The following is a 25,366-nucleotide window of genomic DNA, read 5'->3' on the forward strand; positions in this document are numbered from 1 at the left end:
AGAGAGATGAGGAAAAGAGTAGGGCTGGGTGATATAACTTCAAATCAATGTCATTTCAAACTTATTATGAAATAACAGATCTACAAGCTTGTAGAACGGGTATTTTCGCAATTGTTGTATGCCACGACATAAAACGCAGTATAGTGAAGTGGTTAATCAGACATAAAAAATGCTCCTTGATTATTCAATTAACCTATTTACTACTGTACATGAGCTTATGATTAACCTATTTACTACAAGATTAAAGGCAGGGTAACAAAAATGGCACTACTTTCTCCTAATATAATTGTGTAATAATTGTGAAAACATTTGCCAATGCAACTTGACGAGGAATTTCCATCAAGACTCATTTAAAGCTAAATTTGAATACACTGAATTAGTCTAGACGAGCTTTGAAGCTCTGAGCCATGCTGTGAGTAACAGAGTCCTTTTCACCTGTCCCCCCCCCCCCCCCCCCTTCCCCTCTCACCTCACTCCTTCTCATCCTGTCCCCCCCCCCCCCCCCCCCCCTTCCCCTCTCACCTCCCACCCCCCATCTTCCTGTATCTGCAAGCAAATGGTCAATTCATCGATTCTGTGTTCTGCCTCTGGGTCCACCTTGTGGGTGGGACTAAACTGCTATATAAACTGTAACTCTGTGCTTGTATGGTTATGCCTGCTTGGGAGACCGGCCTGTGTGCTTGCAGCATCCGTGGACGGCTGTACACGTTAAATAAAGATCAACAAAGAGAACTTGCTTGCCTCCTGACAGACCTGTTGATTCCTTACGCGTTTAGAGTGTGTAAAACCTGCCACGTCAATTTGGTGTCTAGAAGTGTGGATCCTGTGTCGTTGAGCTCCGGAAGATCAAGCCACAACTGACGTCAACGAACCGCTCCAAAAAGGACAGAAGAATCATGGCTGCATCAATGGAGTTCAACGCCTGGATTTAAAAAAAAACCCTGTGGCTACACTAAAAAAACGGTGAGAATCTTCCAAATTTCAGACAATTGAAGAGCTAATTATAAATTCTAAGACCATATTTTGCCAACCTATCTATTGTAATAGTCAAGTATGCTTGATTCAAAATACAGCAGCAAGCCTAGCCTAAGAAAAGAGACCTTGCATTAAGCCAAGTTTGCAAACGCAAAGACACCTTGTTAACCTTGTTGAAAACAACATAAAGAAAACATAAAGATACAGCGTTTTGCATTAAGTCCAGTAAAGAAAGAGAAGTAAGTTTGTAAACACAAAGACACCTTGTTATACTGAGAATAGCATAAGAACCTTGTTGTAAAACAACATAAAGACATCTTGTTACTCTCAGATAAGACATAAAGATACCGTGTTTAGACCAAGTAAAGTTTGTAGCACAAAGATTACCGTGTTACATAGATAGTCAGTATGGGAAATAAAAAAAGTGCGCCAGTGGCAGAAGACAAAGAAAGATGGTCTCCTCTCATGAGCGGGATGGTTGCAAAATATGGTCCAGAAGCATTAGACTGCCTTGATGAGTGGAAACAGATGGGGTTCCCAGAACAAGGCTCTTTAAGTATAAAAAAATTGCTTGACTTAGACCGACTACTAAGAGAAGCTGAGAAGAAAATGAGAAAGAAAAAGTCAGTTAAAACGCACAAACTTGACAGATGTGACCGCCACAGGAAAGTATTGTCAATGTGGATGGAGGAAGCACAATTTAGACAACGGGAGAGTCATATGAGGGAACTTCCAAACATAGATTCTTTGAGGGAAGAGAGCGGGCCACTGGCTCCTCAGAATTCTCCTTTGTCTCCTCCACAGCAGACCCTGGACCTGGGCTGCCTGGGCTCCATGCGGGCCGGTCAATCTGCCATCCAGCTACAACGGACGGCTGTGGCTCTTGCTGCGGGCCTGCAACCCTCTACTCCAGCAGCGGTCCTGATATCCGCTGCGCTCAGCCTATTGAAAACTGTTGCTGCAGACCTACAGCCCTCTACTCCAACGGCAATATTGGTGTCCACTGCGATCAGCCTTCTGGAGACTGTTGCTACGGGCCTACAGCCCTCGACTCCAACGCCAATCCTGGTGTCCGCTGTGCTCAGCCTTCTGGAGACTGTTGCTGCAGGCCTGCAGCCGTCTACTCCAGCGGTAATCCTGATATCCGCTGCACTGGGCCTATTGAAAGAGGCTCGACACAAGGAAGGCTCCGCTCGGTCCAATGACACTACTAAGAGCCGACGTCCATCCTGCACTGGCATCCCTGGCCCAGAGCTGGCCAACAGTGACGATGCGGACACGACACGGAAACCACAGACCTTGCTTCCATCTGTGCATCCGTCCACCCCTGGCAGCCATGGGGGGACAGGGCCCCATCGCAGCAGTGTCGCCATCACCCAGGGCAGCACACCGCCACATGAGCAGGGAAGAAGAGGGCCTGGGACAGCGAGACGTGCACAGGGTGCATCAGAGTATTGTCGCCTGCCGGGCGGGGTGCCCACCTCAAGTGAACTTTGTTCTTACCCATGGATGGACCAGGAGGACGGGGACAACATACTGCTGGCTGACATACAGTGCCCCATGGTAGAAGTAGCCAATCCGCACGGCGATGTAATGATGGTGCAACGCCTGTGGTCTCCAGATGACATAGGCCAATACGCAGCTACACTGAAAACGCCTACTGAAGTGGGAGGACGCCGCTGGACTAAAGAACTGCAGGCCTTTTGTCGTACATACAGACCTACAATGAAAGAAGTACTTGACATCTGTGCCAAGAATATGGAACCTTCAAAAATGCAAGCAGTCCTAGATGTCGCCCAAACGTATCAAGATGAGAGGCCTGTCCTTGTACAATTTGAGGACAATCGCAGATACATGACTGCTGTGGATGCAGTGTGTGAGAAGATTATGACGCTCTTCCCAACGATATTAAATCTGACTGAAGTGCAGAACTGTAAACAGGGCAAAGATGAAACGATCAGTCAGTTCCGCCACCGCCTGGAGGAATCCATACTCATCCACGGAGGAGGAAAAGACCAGAACGACCCGTTTGCCAAAGCCTTCCTGGTCAGCCAGCTAATAAGCAACATGCATGGAAAACTCTCTAAGCGAGTGAAACAATCTCTCATTGGCTACAGAACAGCTGATCCGGCCGACATCATCAAGCATGCAACTCATGCAGAGGACGTCGAAAACGAGATGAACGAAAAAGAGAAGAAACAGGATAAAAACAAGGCCGAAGTCCTTCAGCTTGCAATGATGAGCGCTGTCACTATGCTGTCAAAAGACAAAGAAGAAGACTGTGACAAGAACGAAAACAGAAGACATCATATGCAGAGAGAGGACAGTAGGGACTATTATGACCAACGCAATCCAGTCTACCATTCATCATCCGAGGGAGACCACAGGGATGAAGAAGATTTTGGACACAACAGAAGACATCATATGCAGAGAGAGGACAGTAGGGGCTATTATGACCAACGCAATCCAGTCTACCATTCATCATCCGAGGGAGACCACAGGGATGAAGAAGATTTTGGACACTGGGTGCCAGGGGTTAGTGGACAGGATAACTGGAGCCGATAAGGGACTACGCTTCCAGACAAGACTACAACCGCCGGTCCAGGTTATGCACACATTACACCCCCCTGGAGGACTGTCCTACCTGTCATTTGCTCCACTAACCACACACACACACACACACACACACACACACACACACACACACACACACACACACACACACACACACACACACACACACACACACACACACACACACACACACACACACACACACACACACACACACACACACACACACACACACACACACACACACACACACACACACACACACACACACACACACACACACACACACACACACACACACACACACACACACACACACACACACACACACCTCCCCCTACCAGACAGCCCAATAAAAATAAATAAAAAAAGTGTGGGTATCACTCGACCGTATACCTGGAAAGAAAATTGTTTGGAAATATGATGTTTTCTGTTTATTTGTTATGTTGCTGTGCTAAATACAGGTCAAATTGATTCAACAGGGTACTGTATTAGTATCATTTTTAGGGATTTCTTGGTTTATTTGATTGTCCAGTCACGATTGTAAAAAACCCTTGTCATTCTTTTGCTTAGCTCAAAAATGTTACAAGTACTCCTATTTTTTATGTATTTTCTTCAAATGTATTATGATGTATTATTTTGATATTGATGGAAAATTCACAATTATTGTTTAATTAAGCTGTTGTTTAATTAACAAGAGGAAGGATTTGACGAGGAATTTCCATCAAGACTCATTTAAAGCTAAATTTGAATACACTGAATTAGTCTAGACGAGCTTTGAAGCTCTGAGCCATGCTGTGAGTAACAGAGTCCTTTTCACCTGTCCCCCCCCCCCCCCCCCCCCTTCCCCTCTCACCTCACTCCTTCTCATCCTGTCGTCCCCCCCCCCCACTCCCTTCTCATCCTGTCGTCCCCCCCCCCCCCCCACCCCCCCCCCCCTTCCCCTCTCACCTCCCACCCCCATCTTCCTGTATCTGCAAGCAAATGGTCAATTCATCGATTCTGTGTTCTGCCTCTGGGTCCACCTTGTGGGTGGGACTAAACTGCTATATAAACTGTAACTCTGTGCTTGTATGGTTATGCCTGCTTGGGAGACCGGCCTGTGTGCTTGCAGCATCCGTGGACGGCTGTACACGTTAAATAAAGATCAACAAAAAGAACTTGCTTGCCTCCTGACAGACCTGTTGATTCCTTACGCGTTTAGAGTGTGTAAAACCTGCCACGTCAAACTATACTCTGATTGTGTCTAGTTTGAGTCAGAAGAAGGAGATCCCAAATCCCGAAGCACCGCCCATCCACCTCAGAAAATGACGAGTCATAATAGGGTCACTGCTGGAATCTCTAGACGGCCCCCCATTGACATGCATTGAAAAGTGACTGTGGGAATAACGATATTAAACTAAGGGAGTAAATTAATAAATCTACTAAGGGAGTAAACATTGTTCTTTTTTTTTTTTTTTTAAGATATTTTTTTGCGGCTTACGCCTTTATTGATTTTTTAAGGGATAGAAAGTAGGCTGACAGGAAACGGGAGAGAGATGGGGGGATGACATGCGGTAAAGGCCGTGTCGGGTCCGGGAGTCGAACCCGCGGCACACCGCGACTGGATCACCAGTCCGGTGCCCAGACCGTTACGCTACGGCCTGGGCCGGAGTAAACATTGTTAACGACCATGACCAGCGATATTTAAGCTATGACACGTTATGTTTTATTAATTATTTCTTTCCCATGTCTGAATATATACGTACCCCCAGCTATGGGACGTTATTTGCTAGGTCTGTATATATACGGACCCCAACGTATACTCTGTGCATATAATGGTTGAGCCCCATGGCAGCTTTTAACATAGATCCGGTTGCAACGCCTCCGTCACCACCAGCTATGGGAATTTATTTAATTCCCATAGCTGGCGCAGGAACACATTGTTAGTAAGGAAATAGGTGTGTCTATACAAGGTTAGCATTGTAAAGAGAAAAGGCTATCGCCTCTCTGCTCCTCTGGTGTCTCGCAGCGCGTCATTGAGGTATATTCAGAAGATATTTCCCAAAATGGCAGTGGGGTGTGAAAGAAATTAACAAAATATATAGTTGACATACTTAGTTTTTATTTTTTCTGTTAGAATAAAAGAACATGGTGCCTACACTTTACAGTAAGTCGTTGACTAACCGATTGTAAATATCGTTTTTCAACATATTTGCCCAACCCTAATAGGGAGGTATAAAGTGTGAATTACAGTGAGGGAAGGGGTTGTGGTGAGGAGGAGAAAAACAAGTAGGTGACAGGAGGAGGAGAGAAAGACAGGACAAAGAAGGATAGCAGAGGTGTGGAGAGAAAGAAAAAGAAACACTAATGGTGAGAAGTGCATAAAGAGAAGAGCAGTGGAAAGCAGAGAGTGGAACACCAGGAACCTTTGAGATAAGGCCTGCTGCTTTATCAGATCCCGAGAATACACAGGGAAACACACACGTGTGCACACTGTGCGACCGGGACCACTTTAGATGGTTGGATAGGCTGCTGATAGCATTGTGAGAACACGCTGTCCTCTCTTGTGTGTTTAAAAGCTGCCCAGATCAGATACTGTAGTAGGCAGCAGACCGCTGATTCTCCAGAGCCACCACCACTAGCCAGCATCTATACACAACCACAACCAATAACCACTGAGACCAAGCTGTGCCAGTTCCCAGACTCTGAAGCGAAATACAACAGAACAGGTTCTACAGGTACAATATATATTACACCAGATTTTTCAACATCAAATCATTTCAAAACAAAAATCGCAAATTGGTATAATAAGGCTATGTGTATTTGGTTAAATGTTAAAAACTATAATAATTAGGCTAATCATTATGGATCTGTGGCAAACGATGGCTTCACAAACGATTACATCCTCGTCAATCCAGAGTTTATTTTTTATTGTCCAGACTGGTAAATAAAAACAACTAATAAATCACTAATAAATGCAGTTGATTGTATTATTTGACAGAAATCAATGAAATATTCAGCCAAAGGACAGTCTGGTTTTATTACCTTAAATCACTATGATAGCCTAAATATATTAAATAATAATTTTATTCTTATTATGGTTCTGTGCGGAAATAGTGGTCAGTTGTAGCATATACTACTCTATTCTCTTTTCTTCTATGCTGCCATTGCCAAACCCAGTGGGAGAGCTATTGGGACCAGCCCTGAATCGCTAGCCATGGCCATTAAAAAAATATGAATAATGAAGTGAAACAAAATGCAATTTCAGAGTGTCAGGCTAATTGGGACTATTCCACATTCTCTGTGTCAGTATGTCGTCAGTATGACTCGGACATAACCATAAACAAACCCCAAACGCCCATATATACTGTAGGTAGGACCACCAGCCACTACACTATGATTCAGACACAACCATAAGCAAACCAGATACGCACATCTGCATATATGGGACTGACCGACTTCAAACTCGGCGTGCGCATCGTAAAAAACTTGTCGGAGGTGCGGTTTCCAACGGTGTGTCATACGGATCAAACTAGAAAAATACCTTCTATGTGAAAAGCGTAAGTATAGACAGGCTATTTGCAACCTTAGGCTAAACAACACAAGAATCCCAAAGGTCATCGGTAGATATAAAGGATTGGAAAGAAGTCAGAGGATTTGTAACCTATGTAATGAAGCCAGAATTGGAGATGAGTATCATGTTTTGTTGGAATGTAAGAATACTGGCATTATTAATTTCAGGCAAAAATACCTGCCACTTAATTATTTTACCCACCCTTCTATGTTTAAATTAATTGAATTACTAAAATCTGAAAAACAAAAGGTAATCTATAAATTGGGTGCTTTTCTGAAAAATGTTCTTCCACTGTACAAATAGGGAAAGCCTTCCGATATGTCTATGTATATCGTGTAATCTGTAATGTATTGTATACTTCCGATTGTATACTTTTACGAATCTGTGCTCCAAACCATGTGATCATGGTCGTGAGTCAAATAAATGATGATGATGATGGGATAAGCGGTTGTCCAAAACTGCTGATCCGACTTAGCTAAAACTATTGGGGTTGCACACAAAATAGTAGATGTTGAGATGACCGCAGATGTGTTTGAAAGTGAAATATCCTTCTACCCTAATAGAAAGGGGGTACGCACGTTCTCCTTCTCCTACCAAACCACTCCGTCAGCACACATCACTCAAAAAATGCACAAGCACAAAAAATCCTGCATGCCATCCCAAATCCATATGCACTACATCGCTTCCCCACAACTGCCATATTTACTGTACAAATATAACTTTTGTCAGACACACTGTTATTGTGCAACATTTCGCTGGGATGCAAATTACATCACAACTTCCTCATTCCCCGGCCCTTCCCCTTTTCACTGCACACACATACACATACACGCGCGCGCACACACATACACCGGGCAGAGCCGCACAGTATGCTACAGTACAGTACGGTACAGTACAGTATGGTAAGGCACAGCACAGCACAATACAGTATGGAACAGTACAGTAGCGAACAGTACAGTATGGGACAGTATTGCACAGTACCGTATAGTACAGTACAGTATAGCACAGTTCAGTATGATACAGTACGGTCCAGTATGCTACAATACGGTACAGTATGGTACATTATGGTACCGAACCATACAGTATAATACAGTACAGTACAGCACAGCACAGTACAGTAGAGAAGAGAACAGAGGAGTACAGTACAGTACAGTACAGTACAGTACAGTACAGTACAGTACAGTACAGTACAGTACAGTACAGTACAGTACAGTACAGTACAGTACAGTACAGTACAGTACAGTACGGGTTGCCATGTTTGCTTTTCCAAGTAAAAAAAACAAACAAAAAAACAGTATCGAGTATCGCCCGCCCGCGTGGCGCTAGGATGAGTGGGCAGAAGGCCCGCGAAATTCTAGTCCCTTTAATTAAAAGCTGTGTATCAGTGTTGTGTGTGTGAGTGAGTGAGTGAGTGAGTGAGTGAGTGAGTGAGTGAGTGAGTGAGTGCGTGCACCGTGCGGCCGTGCATGTGTGCAGCCGTGCATGCGGCCGTGTGCATGTGTGTGTGTGGGAACATGTGCTCATCAGCAGATCCAGAGGGTGAATTCCCCGGGTGGATCCTCTCACATGCAGCCTCATGCACTGTCACCATAGTAACCACTGCCATAGAGATAGTCTCACAGGATCTGGGTGTATTTTTACACCAACAGTCTGTCTGTCTGTCTGTCTCTTTCAAAGTAACGCACCACTGAGTGGGCTGCTGGTCTACATTTAGTGATCTGTTACAGTAATAGTTGCTGTCAAGTGGAAACCTTGTATGTCCAAAACCGCTGCTTATTTATCATTATTTGTAATCGTGACGGGTTGTGAGCTTGTAGATTTTTTTTGATTCAGTTTACATTACTTTTTTGTGCCACTCTTGTATGATTGAACTAGGCCTGGGACATTCAATTAGGAAAAACAATAGTTTATATATGGAGTTACGAGGTTTCTGGCCAACAGCAACGGCATGGTCTCTGGTTTAGAGCACTCTTATAATGGCTGAGGAGAGCTTCATGACAGCCACAGTTTTGTTTTCTCTTTCTCTCCGTCTCTCCTCTTCACACGTTTAAAACAACTACATTTTGTTAAGAACCTGTGAATTGGTTTACTGATCTTGTCCCAGGCCTCTATATATATTTGTGTGTGTGTGTGTGTGTGGGGGGGTGGGAGGGGGGGGGGGAGAGAACGACAAGAAATAACAATAGCTTGATTCTATTTATACACAAAAAACACTCTCTCTAATACACTGATGCCCACGCACACAGGCAGGCACGTGTGTCCACAGTCCACACACACACACATGCCTGTTTGTGTCACGTGTGTGTATTGGAGGAGACACTCATTTGTTCAAGGCTATATTGTGTGTGGACGAGGTTTGTGTGCGAAATTTCTCGCCATCTCTGTCAGCTAAGGGGTTCTTGGCCTGAACTACGTCGAAGACCCCTGAACTATATTGATCTATTCAGCATATGTATGTTCTACAATGCATGAACTGTGTTAATGTAATTGTTCTTTATGAAGGCATTTCATTTCAGTGATTGAAAATTCACAGCACAATGTGTAAAGAAATAAGAAAAAATATAATGGCTTCCCTGTACAATTAAAAAGGCTTTCAGTCAGTTAAATGAAATATCTCTAGTTGAGCATTTAGAACCTGATTTGTAAGTCTATTATCGGGCTAACTGGCTTGATACCCTTATGACTGACAAACAAACGTAACTAATAACCCAACTTTACAGAGAAATGTGAATGACGGCAATAGGACAGAAAGATGGAGAGGTATAAAAACATAAAAAGTAATTTGTATGACAGAGAGAGAGTGGAAGACATGGATGGTTAGAGTGGCACGATTACATACGAAGTCAATGCAAAGACGATAGTTCCCCGAACGGGAGCGGTGCGTCCTGACGCAGCACAAACAGGACGAACCGAGGCGAATATATATTCAGGTCTGAACGCAGCTTTACTGCACTAGATTGTAATTTCACTGCAATGAAATTTGAAACATTTGGGGTGACACTGATGTTCCTCCCTGGCCTGAACGCCTACTGAGAGGCAAAAATCTTTCTGGCCTTGACAGCCCATACATCCAAACAGAAAAGTCCTATTTGATTGCATTAAATGACTTTAAACAACATTAAATTCACTTTGTCACTCACTTTGTCACTCACTTTGCCACTCGATCTGCCATTCACTTTATGCATGCGCATACCCTCTATACAAAGATATAAAGAAAAAGTTAAACCTCACAATTCAGGTGGCAGAAATGGGCTTCCATAGAAGTATCTACCCCCCATCCATGTAGAGTATGTATTTTGAACTATTTTCATATATTTTTCTATATGATGTTTTCTGGATGATTGAGGCCACCCTATAAAATGTAGAATAGAAGAACAATAAGTTATAAAAGTAGCTGATCAGTTGGACCTTCCCCAGATAGATAAAGACTTGTTCCAGATCAGACCAGCAGAACTAGTCAAGACCAACCTACCTACAATATAGGATGCCTGATATTAACTAGTCAAGACCAACCTACCTACAATATAGGATGCCTGATATTAACTAGTCAAGACCAACCTACCTACAATATAGGATGCCTGATATTAACTAGTCAAGACCAACCTACCTACAATATAGGATGCCTGATATCATATTATTGTGGAGAGAGTGCAACATTTCTCTTGCGGGTATTTTATCTGCCAACTTTTGAGTGTCATTATACACACCTAAATCCTCATGCGTTCATTAAACTAAACTTTTCCACACTCAGAGGTAAATTAGGAGGATTTTGTTGTGTACAGTAAGTCTTCAAGACCAACTGCTTAGACTGTGCTTGCAACGGTTGCAACCAGTGATTCACTGTTTTGATGACCAGCCCTTTTGGTAGTGGTTGTGGTGTCGTCATAACACAATTTAGTTTGCGTACTCATACTTCATAAAAACTGAAGTTCTCTCATACTGTAATAACATACTGTAAGCAACCGAGGCGAGGAGAACTGTGCAATTTTATAATATATAAATAACTGAAATGCAGTACATCATGTGGTCGTTTATCTAGCATGCATGTAACTGCTGTAATCTGCTGTCCACAGTGGCTCCAGGTGGGCTGTGTAGAAAACACACTGACCCTTATATTATTGATACTAAAAATAAGCACCAACTTCAATAACAACATGCAGTGACCATAAAAATTATAAAATACACACATAAAAGCTTTGGAATCACAGGCACGCAGTACACTGGTGAACACGACCACACCAATGACTTAAGGCTTCAAAACCATGTTTAAAGTCATAACATTACTTTTAGTAGTCTTTTGGCAGTGACAGCATCTGGTCATAGTGTGTTAGAACTGTGATTCCCATAATTCATCTGGTCATAGTGTGTTAGAACTGTGATTCCCATAATTCATCTGGTCATAGTGTGTTAGAACTGTGATTCCCATAATTCCGTTTGAAACAAAGCCACAGAAGTACTGATCCAAAGTCCTAGAGCCAGGATATAACAACTACATTGTCAAAAATGATATGTATACTTTAAAATGTATATATAAATACATTTCCGGTGCCTGCATCATTTTGTCACGATATGTCAAAATATATATAGGCTATGTGGTTATTGTGAACTTTTGTTTTTGTTGTGTACGTTTTAATGATGCATAAAATAAGACCCATTTAGACCGTACGACGTGTGGTTACGTCATAACTAATCGAACCGACGGGTTGCTAGGACGTGTACACACGTCCTTCTTTTTTAAAGAAATCCTGGCGCTGATTGTGTTAAAGGTGAGAACTTAAATGATCATAGCAGGTTGTAGTAAATACTCTCAGGCTTTTCTTCCATGCAGGCCTGGTTTCACATCACATGAAGTCTTCTGCTGAGTATTAATTAAGGTAATAAGAGTTGACTTGACACTGACTCACACAGAATTCTGAAAACTCATTCTAGTATTCAGTTTCAAATATCAAGGACTATTGCAGAGACAGATAACTTTGAAATGTAGAGCATGTGTGCTTCCTCTGAATGATTGCCTTGGCCTAGCTGACATAATATACTGTAAATGTAATATAAAGATGTGAATCTGAGCTAGTCTTGCATTTATTTTATTTATTTTTAGATTGCTGCTATTCCAACTCGATTGTTTTATACAGATAATAACTCTTATTGTTGGGTTATGGAACATGATGTTTAAAAACTCATCTGCTAAACAGACTGAATCACTAAGTGAATTTCATAATTCATATCCATGTAAATACACACAGATTTAGATGGACCATCACAATCCCTTTTCTACAATTCTCAGTTTGATTATCTAAAAACCTTATAGATTATGGTATTGTTGTCCAATCCTACTGTACTGTTAAACCCATGCAAAAATGTAAGGTTAAAAAAAAGCAATGGAGGCAGTGTTCATTCACAATCACCAAAGATACCATAAGGATTGTATTATGTGTAACATTCAGACTAACCATGAATAATATTGACCGATATACTAAGCAGATAGTGATTTATGATTATTCATCTGAAGGCTACAATTGTGCAACTGTTCTTAAAAAGCTGTGAAGCAGCATAATCGGAAGGATTCCGTTACAGTTCGACTCTGCTCTCAGGGATATGAACTATATTTGAGTCTTTCACGCTCCCCCTCCCCCTCCCTCTGTCCTTTCTCCTTCCGTCTGTGTCTCTTTCTCATGTTTCCAGGCCAATCTTTTATTTTTTTTATACTCTGTTCTTCCAGGAGCCATTGGCCCAAATCTGCCTCAGACGCCCCGGCATGTCTCTCTCTCTCCCCCTCTCCCTCTCTCTCTCGTCCCTCTATCTTTTTACGGCGTGTTGCAGGAGCGCCGTCTAGAAGAGGGTCTCTTCTGTCTTTGTGTCTACTCGTCTGCTGGACCAATGAATCAGCGCCACATTTATTGTGCACATTACCAGTGGGCCAAGGAAATACCTGCATGTATCTGCATGACATTTACATCTAGTACATTTGGGGCGACGGAAGTCTCCAGGTCGGCAAGTCGCCAAGTCATAGACTGTGACGTATGCGGGCCCATCACATGACACACGCGCTGACACAGTGCAAGGCATGTTGGGTTACAGGTGCATGATGGGAAACCGATTATTATTAAAATGTTTTGCTTATTTGTATATACTGTATATATTTAATATTTAAATTCCAAGCTCCAGGATGTCATATTGTACATTGTGTGATGTATTGTACATCAGCTCTTTCTGCCCTTCTGTCTGGAGTAATTGGACTGCCATAAATGTCCTGTGAAGGTCTTAAGCTTTCCGTGAAGATAAAGGTGGACACAGGAATTCACCAGTTTGTTTGAAGGTTTGGAATGATCCGATGCTAGAGGTGAATGCTTGTGAATTGAATTCATCTTGTATCCATGCAACTGTCACTGTCGCTGCTATTCACAGAATGTTATCATGTAATGAGAGATAAATCAGTTTCAAGCTAGTACACTGGGGTGTAACCACAGCAGAGACCAGGGTCCTGGTCTCTGCACAAACACAACTCCCACAAACACAATTGGCAGTAGTCATGGGTCAGAAACTGGGAAGATGGTGAGGGATCGTGTCCTCGTCGCTGGGGGAGATACTGTGAACCGCCACACATGTTACACTCTCCACGTGGAAGTCTTTGCCATCAGTCACGTGAAAAGAGCTTGCCTGGTGACAACATTCGTATCCGAAGAGGCACATGGTTGTCTGCACTCTGCCCAGGCAAACAGTGGGGGTTGACCGTGACAGGGATCACAGTACACAGTGGGAATTGATAACTTGGGGAGAAATGGGGCGAGGGGGGAGTCCAGCACGAATGTCAATATCTCGATATATTATTAATTGTACATTTATAGCAGAGATGCACCTCTGCTATACACAACATCAACTCTGGTAAAATGTTATATTCCAGCTATATTGCGGTTGTAATACAGTACATAACAGCATGGTACACTATGAAACAGGGAGATGTGTGTGAGATTGCCGATGACTATACAGAAAGTGGACTGAAGCAGGAGGAGGGGAAGGAGAAAGCCACTTTTAAATTTGGGAGGAGGTTGGCAATGACTAATCTATATGCAACACACTGCGTGCGTGTGTGCGTGCGTGCGTGCGTTAGGGCATTAACCAAACGTGATTTTTCATAGTCGACTCGACTACCATCAAAATCGATTTATAGTCGATTAGTCGGCGGTAAAATATGATATTTATTCCATCCAATCAAGCATTAAAACATCGTGTTATGAAACAGCCAGCGAGCGAAGCAAAACCGAGCCGATGAATGCACTATCAATGCAGGCCGAGTGGAATAGTACTAAGAGAGTGGCGACACACTTCCTATGGGCTATAGTTCCAAACATTGGAACTATCCCATTGAGATAGAATGAGCACTTCCGCATTCCATTGTTACAGTGGGAGTCAACGCGAGTGTCGCCACTCTTACTAGATTACGCTGAGTGCCGCTCTGATTGGCCGAAATTAGCTCAGCTGTTTCAAGTCAAAGTTGCAAGTCCACAATGACTCACGGATGGACGCGTTGTGAGCTTGTAGATCTGCTTTTTTTTTTTTTTTTTCGTTCTACGGAGCAGCATAGCATGTTACGTTGTTCACAATGTTTGGAGAGTGGAGACTGGAGCGATGTTTTTCATACAACCCTAAATGTTCAACAACAAGTTACAATCACAGTTCCTTTGGTTTTTAGAATGAGCTACAAGCAAGGAGGAGGTTTGCTAGCTAGCAGGCTGCCAGGCTATGAATCAGATGATCAACTACTTAACTCCATCGCGAGTCTTTTGCGGCTACGTATTAGAACTATGATCGTGCGGCATCGCTGTTTGTTTTTAATAATGCCACACACGGCACGCAGACTTTTGTTGGATAAGCATGAAGAAACATGAAATCACGGCAAGAGCTACTGTAGTTTGACTGTCACCAAACTGGATACTATTGGGCAGAGCGAGGAGGAACTCCTGCTATACTTTACTGTACCGGACGACGACGACACGTCTCCAATCTAACTTGTTGAACAAACTACAGTAATAAACTCACCAATAGTAAAAGTATTTACACACTGTAGTTGTCCCCATTGATCTTATGAGCCTATGAGGCATATCACATATGCTTTTCCCAAAGAAAAACTGTCTTGACTGCTGCTATAGTGCCACCGCCGATACGCCGCCCACCACACCTAGTGAGGGTGACGGCAAAACCCACGTACAGTAGGCTTGTATGATATGAAAACAATCAGCCAGGAATGGATTAGTACTGAAGTTGGCGAACAACCAACAAAACAACTGAGCTCACAGCTGCATGCCTGCATGTCTGCTGTAGAAAAGCAAAAAAAAAAAAAAAAAAAAATCATAAAAAATATTAAAAATAATATTAGCGAATAATCGGATGTCAATTAACAGTGTCGACTAGTGTTTTGCTAGTCGACTAGTCGACTATTCGATTATTATGTTAATGCCCTAGCGTGCGTGCGTGCGTGCGTGCGTGCGTGCGTGCGTACGTGAGCGCACAGTATTTTGGGTCACCTTGCCATGCTGGTGTCCCAGCACCTACGGTAGTCTAACGCTCAGAGGCAGAGGAGGAGAGGAGAGATTGTATTAGGATATAATTTAGAAGAGGTAGAGGAGAGGATCACACCAGATGGGACCAGCAAATTAACTGAACATAGTGTAAAGCCCAGTCCACACCAATGACCTGTGATGCGTTAAAACCATTGCAATAGATTTGCAGAGAGAAATTGTAGGTCTGAAGTTCCCCATCGCAGGTCGGGCAGTTTGGGGATTCTGTTGCAAGTGGTGCCGTAACTTGCAACTTGTCGTTGCATTGCCAATCACTGATGTGGACTGGGCTGAACTCACCATTACTCCCCAACATTCGGGCCATCACTAGCCAAAGCCAAAACGATCGTCGACTTACAGTAAGATGCAGTGTGTTAATTAGGTACAGCCAAATGTCACACCTCTGAGTCCAAGTAAGGCAATATGGGCAATGCGAAAGTCCTAGAACTTGAATAGAACAAAGGGAAAAAAACTGCAATACTGTAGCCTACTCTTAAGTGTGCTACGATTTTGGTACTTTTTCATTCATCTATGGAGTCGATATCACTCCTAGAAAAATATTCTTGACTCTACTCCTACTGTGCCTATCCTGAGTTTTGCGCGCACACACACACTTCACCTGATAAAGCTGCAGTCTCTATACACTGTGAGACCTGCTGCTATCTGGAACAACCTCCCTGCCTCTCTCGTCTTGTCTCTCATCCCTCTCCCCCTCATCTCTCTCTCATCACCATCTCATTCTCCCTAGCCTCAGTACCCAGCAGGCTTTTATTTTCGTTTACATTCGGCAAAACAAATTCTACCAGGGAGAGGAGAGGAGGAGAGGAGAGGAGGAGAGGAGGAGGGGGGCGGGCGGGCGCTCAAATCACTGAACCGGATCCACCGGCTGTTTTCGCCGGCACCCGCCCCTCTAGACCAGAAATCACACAGGCTACTTTAGTTTCTCCCTAATCCCTCTGTCTCTCTCATCTCTGTCCCTCCCTCATCCCTCTGTCTGTCTCTCATAACCCGTCTCTCCCTCATCCCTCTATGTCTCTCCCTTGTTGGCCCACAGTCAGACAATTTTCCTTTTTTTTTGTGCAACCTGATATACATGATGTTCTCTACCTCTCTACTCTGCTGCCCGCCCGCTGATCTGTTCTGTACTCTAACACACCTCTCTCTCTCCCCCAAATGACTTATGATGAAATACACTGTAAAGGACCAATTTATTATTTTTTTACATGACCTTTTGACCTTTTTTCTGGCATACCCGTTCGTGTGGGTATGCAAAACGGCAACACTATTCTGGAGTTTGTGGAACAGTGCTGCTGTGAGGAGCTGCCATGGTATACAGGAACTCACACAAAACAGGTGCCTGAAATTACCATCATCCCCAATTAAAAACCCTTTCTAAGGAGGACGTTTGAGAACATCAAGTGTTTCATAAAGTTTATGAAACACTCCCAAACCGACACCATAGGAAAGGTACATTTCTAAGTCTACCTAATATGTAGAATTAAATGCTTTTCAAAGCCTATTGTACAGAGCACCGAAGTCTGACACAATTTACGCAGCCTACCTGGATCACATCTTCAAATTAGTTCCAAAAATAAACAAATGAGCCCTGGCGGTTTGACTCATATGAAGCATCAACTGAACTGACAGTGAGAAAACTCTAATGTTACTGCCGCCAAATTAGTTACATTTTTGCTAGAGACAGACAAATATGAGTGACTGACTATCGTAAACAAGCCCTGTTTAATGGCACTATCTTAAATTATCAGAATTAATAATGCCCTCCAGTTAATATGTTATGCAATTATGTTAGTTAAGATGTTCATTTCCATTAATATTTTGCTTATATAAATGTTATTGTAGAACATTGGAAAGCCATCAGCCATATTTCCATCAGCACAGACAACTACTCTGAACCAATAAAGTCCTCAACCACAATTCAGAACCCTGTGCCCAGAGCTACCCAGTAGGGCTAGTATGTAATTTTCATTACCACCATAAAAAGGCAACACATCTCAGTGTGCAGAGTCGCAGGGTGTGTGTAGAGAGGCCAGCAGCATGTGTGTTTTACACAACCGTAGTCTAAGGTTATAATGTAGGTCCAGTCAGAGGTGAGAGGGGGTTCTGGGCTGCCAGTCAGTCTTTGGTCTCCAGGTGGCCTGAATCTAATTCATTGCAAATCTGTGATGAACTCGGAGGTATCCATTTTAACCCACTAAGACCTGAGGCCAATTCTACAAATCCCTTCTAGTTCTCACACTTAAAAATAGCATAAATTATGTACAAGCTTGCAGCGCAACACAAAGTGACGTGCTGTGAGGGTGTAGATCTGTTATTGAATGGCCAACACTAAAATCTAAAAGAACACAGGCACTTGACTTTCATCCGGTTTTAATGGGTTAATAACTCCAGTGACAAACCTGCCTTCCTGACTTTTCTTTAATCTTAAAGTATGCTGTATATCCAAGTCCTGTTCATAAAGGCTCAGAGCACATAGAATAACTGGAGGTTATGCAATAACCGTGGTTATATAAGCAACATTTGCGCATTAGGAGAAGCATCTCTGATGCTGATCAGACAGAAAACACCATTTCATACACTCACATCTCGGGCTTTGTGCGTGATGACTTGCCACGCACCCAGCGTCTGGGTACATAAGCATGGCCATGCCTGCACAAAAGTTACCTTTTTCTTCTGCTATATTGCAAGCGAGAAGGGCAACTGGTGTAATTACTCACAAATGTTGCTTAAATAACCACGGTAATTGCATAACCTCTAGTTATTTTAAGGAACATTAATTCTTGTAATTACGCATTAGGAGTATTCATACACTCCCTTCGTTATCACGAGAGACCGAATCCTAGGGCTGCACATGTTCTTAAACAGTGACCACGCCCATATAGGACCATCAACATGCCACTGAGACCCCCGGCCTAGTGGAGTTTCAAGATCAAAGGTCGAGGCCCCGTTCATATGTAAGGAGCTGACAACCTAGGTTGCCTCATATGCTCTGACTCGACCATCCTGGCCTATTCCCCTTGAGTAACCTGACCCTTTGGGCAAAGGACTAGGGGTTTGAGGGCAATTCCCACGCTCCTCAGCAACTTGACTGCATAAGCCACCGAGGGCTCAGTAACGTCCAGGTTATAGAAACTTACAAAGGTTGAAGGTGACGACCAGTTCACCGCCAAACAGACATCCTGTACTGAAATACCCTGTATAGAGCCCTGGATGCCGCCACACTGCGGGTGGAGTAGAGACAACCGTTGAGTCCTGAACCTGTCCACGCCTAGCGTTGCAGTCCCTTTGATGGAGAAGAGCAGGTGACACTTCCTGTTCTCTTCTGTGGCAAATAGGTCCGCCACCGGGAAACCGAATCTGTCCCATAGCTGGGCCTCTACTAGAGGGTGAAGCCTATTGTATGTATTGTGTACAGCAGCACAATATCATGTCATACTTAAACTCAGCTCAGCACAATATTAGGCAGTTGGACACATACAGTAGAATCCACTTGACCACGGGGAACTGGCCTATATACAGTACACCACATTATAAGAGAACAAAGAGAAAGAAATGTGCACATTCATCAAGAGAACCAGAGCTGTAGATTCTCACAGTCACAGCACAGTCACCCAACCCAACATGATGAAGTAACGCTGGATGTATGTACAAAGTAAGGAACAGAAGGGAGGGTGCTGTGTCAAGAGATAGGTGAGATTTTCACAGGAGCTCAGGCTATTATTCTAAAAGTGTTATGACTGGAAAACTCACTGTCAGCATTTCACAATAAGACAATCTCTCTCATATAAACACACACAAACCCAAAGTTCTAGTTACATTAACATGCAGCTCCACACGCAGTTACATGCATGAATATGCACAGATACTGTAAACAGGTCTCACATATCTAAACCCTATCTGCAGTGACATTCAGTAGAGTGCGTCATGTTAACATTCTCACCCACCATCAGTGAAATGCTTAACACACAGCACGTGATAAGCATATTAATACATTCTTAATTAGCCATGCGTCCGATGCTAGACCGTATTAATACGTTTCGAGCACTTTTTTTATTGATTACTTTCAATCGCCTTTCTACCCACACACCCGGATCTGGGATTTCAGATGATGGTCCATAGATTGTGTGTAGGACGTTTCACGCAAATTGCTCAACAATCCAGGCAGAAAATCAGGTATAAGCAATTTTCAAAACTGCTCAAAATGGCGGAAATTCTGAGGGCGGAGCTTACTTGTCAAAGTAACAGATGTGTTCCCCATGAGTCAAGGAACATGTGGAAACAAGTGCCATGAATTTTGGCCAAACAAAGCATGATTTATGACTGTTCAAAGGTTTCATTTTCAAAAAATTGCTATAGCGCCCCCCTTTGTCCTATTGGAGTAAGACTGCTTTCAGTGCTATTTGGCATGGCCCTTCGTGACTTCTTGGTCCCTTAATGAGAGTGTAAACAGCTTAGTGAATCGGGCCCTATGAGAGTAGGAACATGGGCAGGGCAAAAATAATTACTGTATGAAGGACAATTGTGATGAATGAAACGGTTCATCACAATGACATGCCTACCAGCCAAGGGCTCTACGGTTTTTGAGTGGTGCTAGCCTAGCCTAGCTTGTACAGTACAGTAGGCCTACGGTACTACAGCACGAGTACAGTACAGCACTACTCAGTTGTACTACTCAAAATGTGACAGAAACGCTAATTATAAGTTACTGTGCCTGTATAAGACAAGGCCCTAAGTCTAAGTTACAAGTCCCTTATTGTATTAACATACAGCCCATATCATCATTATTATCATTCAAATGTTTTATTTTCTTGTTTTAATATGTTTTCGTTATATGTACAGTGCAGACTAGTATACAGCACAATATGTGGGGAAAGTCCCAACAACATTTTGCTGCTTGTACAGTACCTGTATACCGTAAGTCAGTGACAAATACGTCTTGCAAATTGAATCTTGAACCCTCAGCTGGAGAAGGAGTAAATTTAGCATAGTTAAATTCATTGTTAAACTGGAAAGCGTGCTCATTATAGTGCAAATCTCTACCAGGAGGCATGTGTAAATGCACATCAATTTATACCTACTATGAAAGCATATACTGCGGAATACGAGTCCACAGTGTACTTTTAGTGTATCTCTATACCTCCCGCTCTCTCTCATACAGGAATAGATCAGTGTCTACCATCTTTCCATCTATCTCACTTCTTTGCTGATTGCTGTCACTCTGCAAATGACAAATGAGTTGAATGTAACATCATGCCGGCGTTAAATCTATCCAGTGACAGATACAATGTGTCTAATGATCACTGGGCGTGGAAAAATCTGTGTGGGCCTGAGTTTTTTAAGCTTAGATACTCAATGTCTATTCTTCTGCTTTCAGCCAGCACACAGGACAAAAATAAACCAGGTGTGTATTTTGGGGGGTGCATGGTCGTTGACAGCTTCTGGGATGCTAGTGAAACACTAAACAGGATTATTATTTCATGTCGACATTCAAGTCCCCCCCCCCCGCCCGCCAGAAACATGCTGGTCCACTTTTTTCCCCCTTTTTTTGTCAGACTGACAGCTGGTCCGTGGTAACAGAATGTTTGAGAACCCCTGCCCTAGGGCAACACATGGCCCAACCAAAGCCCTGTGTACTGTTACCCCCCTGCTCTACCTCCTCTTCCAGTCTCCTGGTGGAATAAAGCTGCACACTCCAGAATATTCCAGGTAAAATTTGCAGTCAATTTCAAATGGGCCCCTTGAGCCATTTGTAAAAATGGAACCAAAATGGACCCTTAAGGGAGTCGTACGGACCCATGATTATGGGCCGTTTCCGGCTCCATTTTACTGTATCTGATACCCTCATGGGTCCATTTTTATACTCTGAGTTAAATCAACACTGAGAAGGAGTCTTTCTGCAGTCCTAAATCTACAGGCGTGTTAGAAAGATTTCTTCATTCATTAGACCACTAATTAAAGACAAATGTTATGTGGCTTTCTTAGCAGGAGGAGGATTTTTGTATCATCATAAGTTTCTGGTGCATGAAACTGTCTTTCTTTCTCTTTACTTGACTTTATTATCTGTAAGTCTATACTGATTATGCTGTAATTGAATGAATGGAGTGTTGTATTAAAGCCAGTGCCCCATCTGCTATCAGCAAGCATGGAAACATGGAAGGTTCCCAGGTGCCCAACATGGAGGAACAAACTTGTATACTTGTACACACACACAAAAGGCAATCACATTGAAGAAGTGCTGGGTGCATCGGTGTGTGAAACATTGAGCTGTGTGTAGTGTGAAACACCTCCCCACATTCAGGCCAGGTGGCCACACACACTGTGTGTGGGCAGTGTGTATGTACATCTACAACAGCATGCCTTCTCTCTGTCTCTGGTCTTACTCTGCAACTTCTTCTATTGTGTGTCTCTGCCCCATCTCCTTCACCTGGCCCATCACCATGACGATGGGAGCTGGTTCCATGGATACAATCACTAGGCAACCAGCAGCATCAGCATCAGTTGCAGTGTTACTGAGCAGCAGCAGGACCAACCTAGCAAACACCAGAGCTCCACTGAGTGCTTTGCGTTGCATTGCGTTTGGACTGGGTTCCGGAGCGATTCGGTGACGCCGTCCAAAAGCAACGCACAGGGTAACGTCGGCAGTGGAGCACCCTTCATTGAAGAAAACGGAAACCCTGTCAACTCCTTATATGGTCAGCACACTCTATAGTAAGGAGGATTATCACAACAAAACAAAAAAATAAGTGATATTTGAATTAAGTGAAATCACTGAATATACCTTTAACAAAATCACACCTGTGTGAAGTGAGCGGTGCAACTGTATCGTGTGGGGGTAAAGGATATTGTTGAGGGGCGCTATAGCACCTCCTACATCCAGCTTTTGGTTATCGTCCACAAACTTCGTCTTAAACAAACAATAAATTCCCATTGACAATGAATGGAGAATTTTTCGTCAGTGTCTGAGCAAATAGGCATAGTGTCTATTTTACGTCATGATGATGTACGATGATAGACACTGTCTGTATACAAGCACGGAATGTGCTCAGCTGATTGGCTGAGCACGGAATGTGATGTATGATGACGTATGATGTATGAATCAGGAGTGTGATTCTTTTGCTTAAAAAAGGCTCACAAATTATCCTGTACATCTTCATACAACACCACACAGGGATTTCTGTTGCCTAACTTTAGTTTGGATTGGTTTGAAATTCTACATATAAACAAGACAAAAAATTGTTTTAGCATATAAGTAATATAAGGCTGTCAAAACAGGCCTGGGCCGGCCTAGCAGTTCAGGGCAGGCACCTACAGTATGCTGGTAATCCTGTGTGTCGCAGGTTCGAGTCCTTATCCCGACAAACTTTATTGTGTGTCTCCCCCCCTTTTTCTTTGGGGTGAAAATTCAATGTATTTATTCTTGTACATTATACTTGTGGGGTTTATTAAGAGAAGCTGTTAATGCCACCACTTATTATTTCTCAACTTCAGTATTTAAATAATGCTTCTGTGAAAAAAACAATAAACAAAGTTAAAAAAAGAAAGGAAAAACAAGACCCCAACAATATCTAAAAATACTATATATACTATCAATATATTTTTAATAGTAGCGTATATGATGATGTAAACATTGCGATATGACAGACTCACAGGAACTGCCATGTGTATGCTGCAAGTGCAACCAGGAAATGCAAGCCTGCTTCACAGCAAAGAGCCTAATGTGCCATGCAGTTTTATTCACAATTTATTCTCCATATTCAGTCCATTTAATCATCGTGCAGATTAAATTATGATTGAAATAAATCCCAGATTGGAGCTTCAAGATATTATGAGGGTTTACAATGAGAAAGTGATATGTATGTCATTCTTGCCTTCATGTCATTCCTCAGCCCAGTCTCTCTCCCTCCTTTTCCTTTTATCATCGTACATCATCATGACGTGAAATAGACAGTATGTAAAATTGTCCATTCATTGTCAATGGGAATGTAATGTTTGTGTAGGACAAAGCTTGTGCACATACAACAAAAGCTGGACATATGAGGCGCCCTTCAAAAATGGAAATGGGAATTGCATTACCACAAACTGTCAGGACAGCATCACGTATCCATGACCATGGTTATATTCTACTGGTGTCTGGAACCAGTGGAAGCTAGGTGCACCACTGCTTGTTAACAGAACAAATGTCATGATCCAATTTAAACGTTTGGTTGTCGATGCTGGTGGAACTGGAAACACAACGGTCTCGGGCAAGGTGCAAAATCTCCCATAAGGAAGTGGGTTTAAGAAAAGAGGTAGCTGTAGTATATGTGTGCATGCCCCCAGAATTATAGGCAGGTATGTATAGTCTATTAAGATACGCTTAAAGAAACAATTGCAAAAGGATGGCTAATCTCCATTACTCAGAGAAGGAACTGACTATTAGGTATTCTGTAATAATGCTGTATACTATGCTCAGCTCAGAGACCAATGTGGGTATGTTATATGCCCAACGACAGAGGAGACAATGAAGATCATTAACAGGCTACATAAATGCCTATATGTACCATTACATACCATTACTTACGGTCAGGTGTAAAACAACACCGACAGATAAATCTGTCACCACAAGTGAAAAGGGATAGACAAAACAATGATCATAAATAATAATAAAATAGAATCCCCACAGGCAGATTATTATAATTATAATTAATTAATTATAATTATGGCAGACATGAAGCTATCAAGCCATTAGCAGAAAGTATTGGAGCTACTGAGGCAGCAGGGTAGGCAATATGACATGGGCTCTCAGGGCCCTTTAAAGAGCCCTTGTGGTCCATTTGTACACGGAGAGAGAACACCGAGGATTTTAACAGTGTGTGAGGTCTTGCAGATAAAGACCAAATAATGGGTGCGTGTGTGTGTAAGCCTGTAATTTAAGGTAGAGATTAATTTATCACCGGTAGGATAACATGGCATCACTTTCTTTCACTTCCTAACCCCACCGCAGACCGCAGTCACCGTAGCAGTTGCATTAGGACAGGTCACAGGAGTTAGGATGATACTCATTATAGGTTGACTTGTGTGAATCTAATCCGTATCAAACGCGCTCGTTGCTGGCTGCATGGCATTGCATGGAACAGTCACCGAAAGCATGAATAATCCCCCAATTACCGGCGGTAATGGCACGATGCTTAAGCATTGTCGCACAGATGGAAACATAAGGGTAACCAATTCGGACGCGTTTTTAGGCTTCATAGAAATGACAACTATGGTCAATGTGATTGATTGATTGATTGATTGATTGACTGACAATAGTATAAACTGTCATAATGCTGCATATGTGTCCTGACTTACGTTGCAGAGTAGAGTAATTATCCATCTGGCAGGGTCGTGTTGGGCGCGAAGTTCTCCAGCATTAAAGAATCTCTCTTCTGGCCTGATGATAACCGATCAAGCGGTTATACGAACCAAAAAAAACACTGCCAAGCCACCTGACATCCACGAACAGCGAGCTCTCACCGCGACATCACCAAGCATCTTTATTCCTGCACTGCTCAGAAAACGGATGAAAGGGGAAGATCATAACGGGATAATATGATGTCAAAACAATAGCGACGATATCCAACGGCGTCAATAATCCACTCCCAACTACACCCGCGTCGGACAGGATCAGATAAATGAGATTTATATATTCCAAGTCGTGGTAAACCGT

General features: G+C 42.9%; 1 protein-coding gene across 2 annotated transcripts in view; it reads right to left on the reverse strand.

The window, feature by feature from the left end:
- lrrc7 (leucine rich repeat containing 7) overlaps positions 1 to 25,033 on the reverse strand; it is a gene marked incomplete at both ends in the record, with an annotated part of 103,338 nt that extends 78,305 nt beyond the window's left edge. For both annotated transcript variants that reach the window (XM_083768209.1, XM_083768210.1), the window contains one exon: positions 25,009 to 25,033. In XM_083768209.1, coding sequence (XP_083624335.1) covers positions 25,009 to 25,033 — 25 coding nt within the window. The remainder of the gene's footprint in view (positions 1 to 25,008) is intronic.
- Between the last annotated feature and the right edge of the window lie 333 nt (positions 25,034 to 25,366).

Source organism: Protomyctophum parallelum (genome assembly GCF_964188405.1).
Source record: "Protomyctophum parallelum genome assembly, chromosome: 6".
NCBI classification, from domain to species: Eukaryota; Metazoa; Chordata; class Actinopteri; order Myctophiformes; family Myctophidae; genus Protomyctophum; species Protomyctophum parallelum.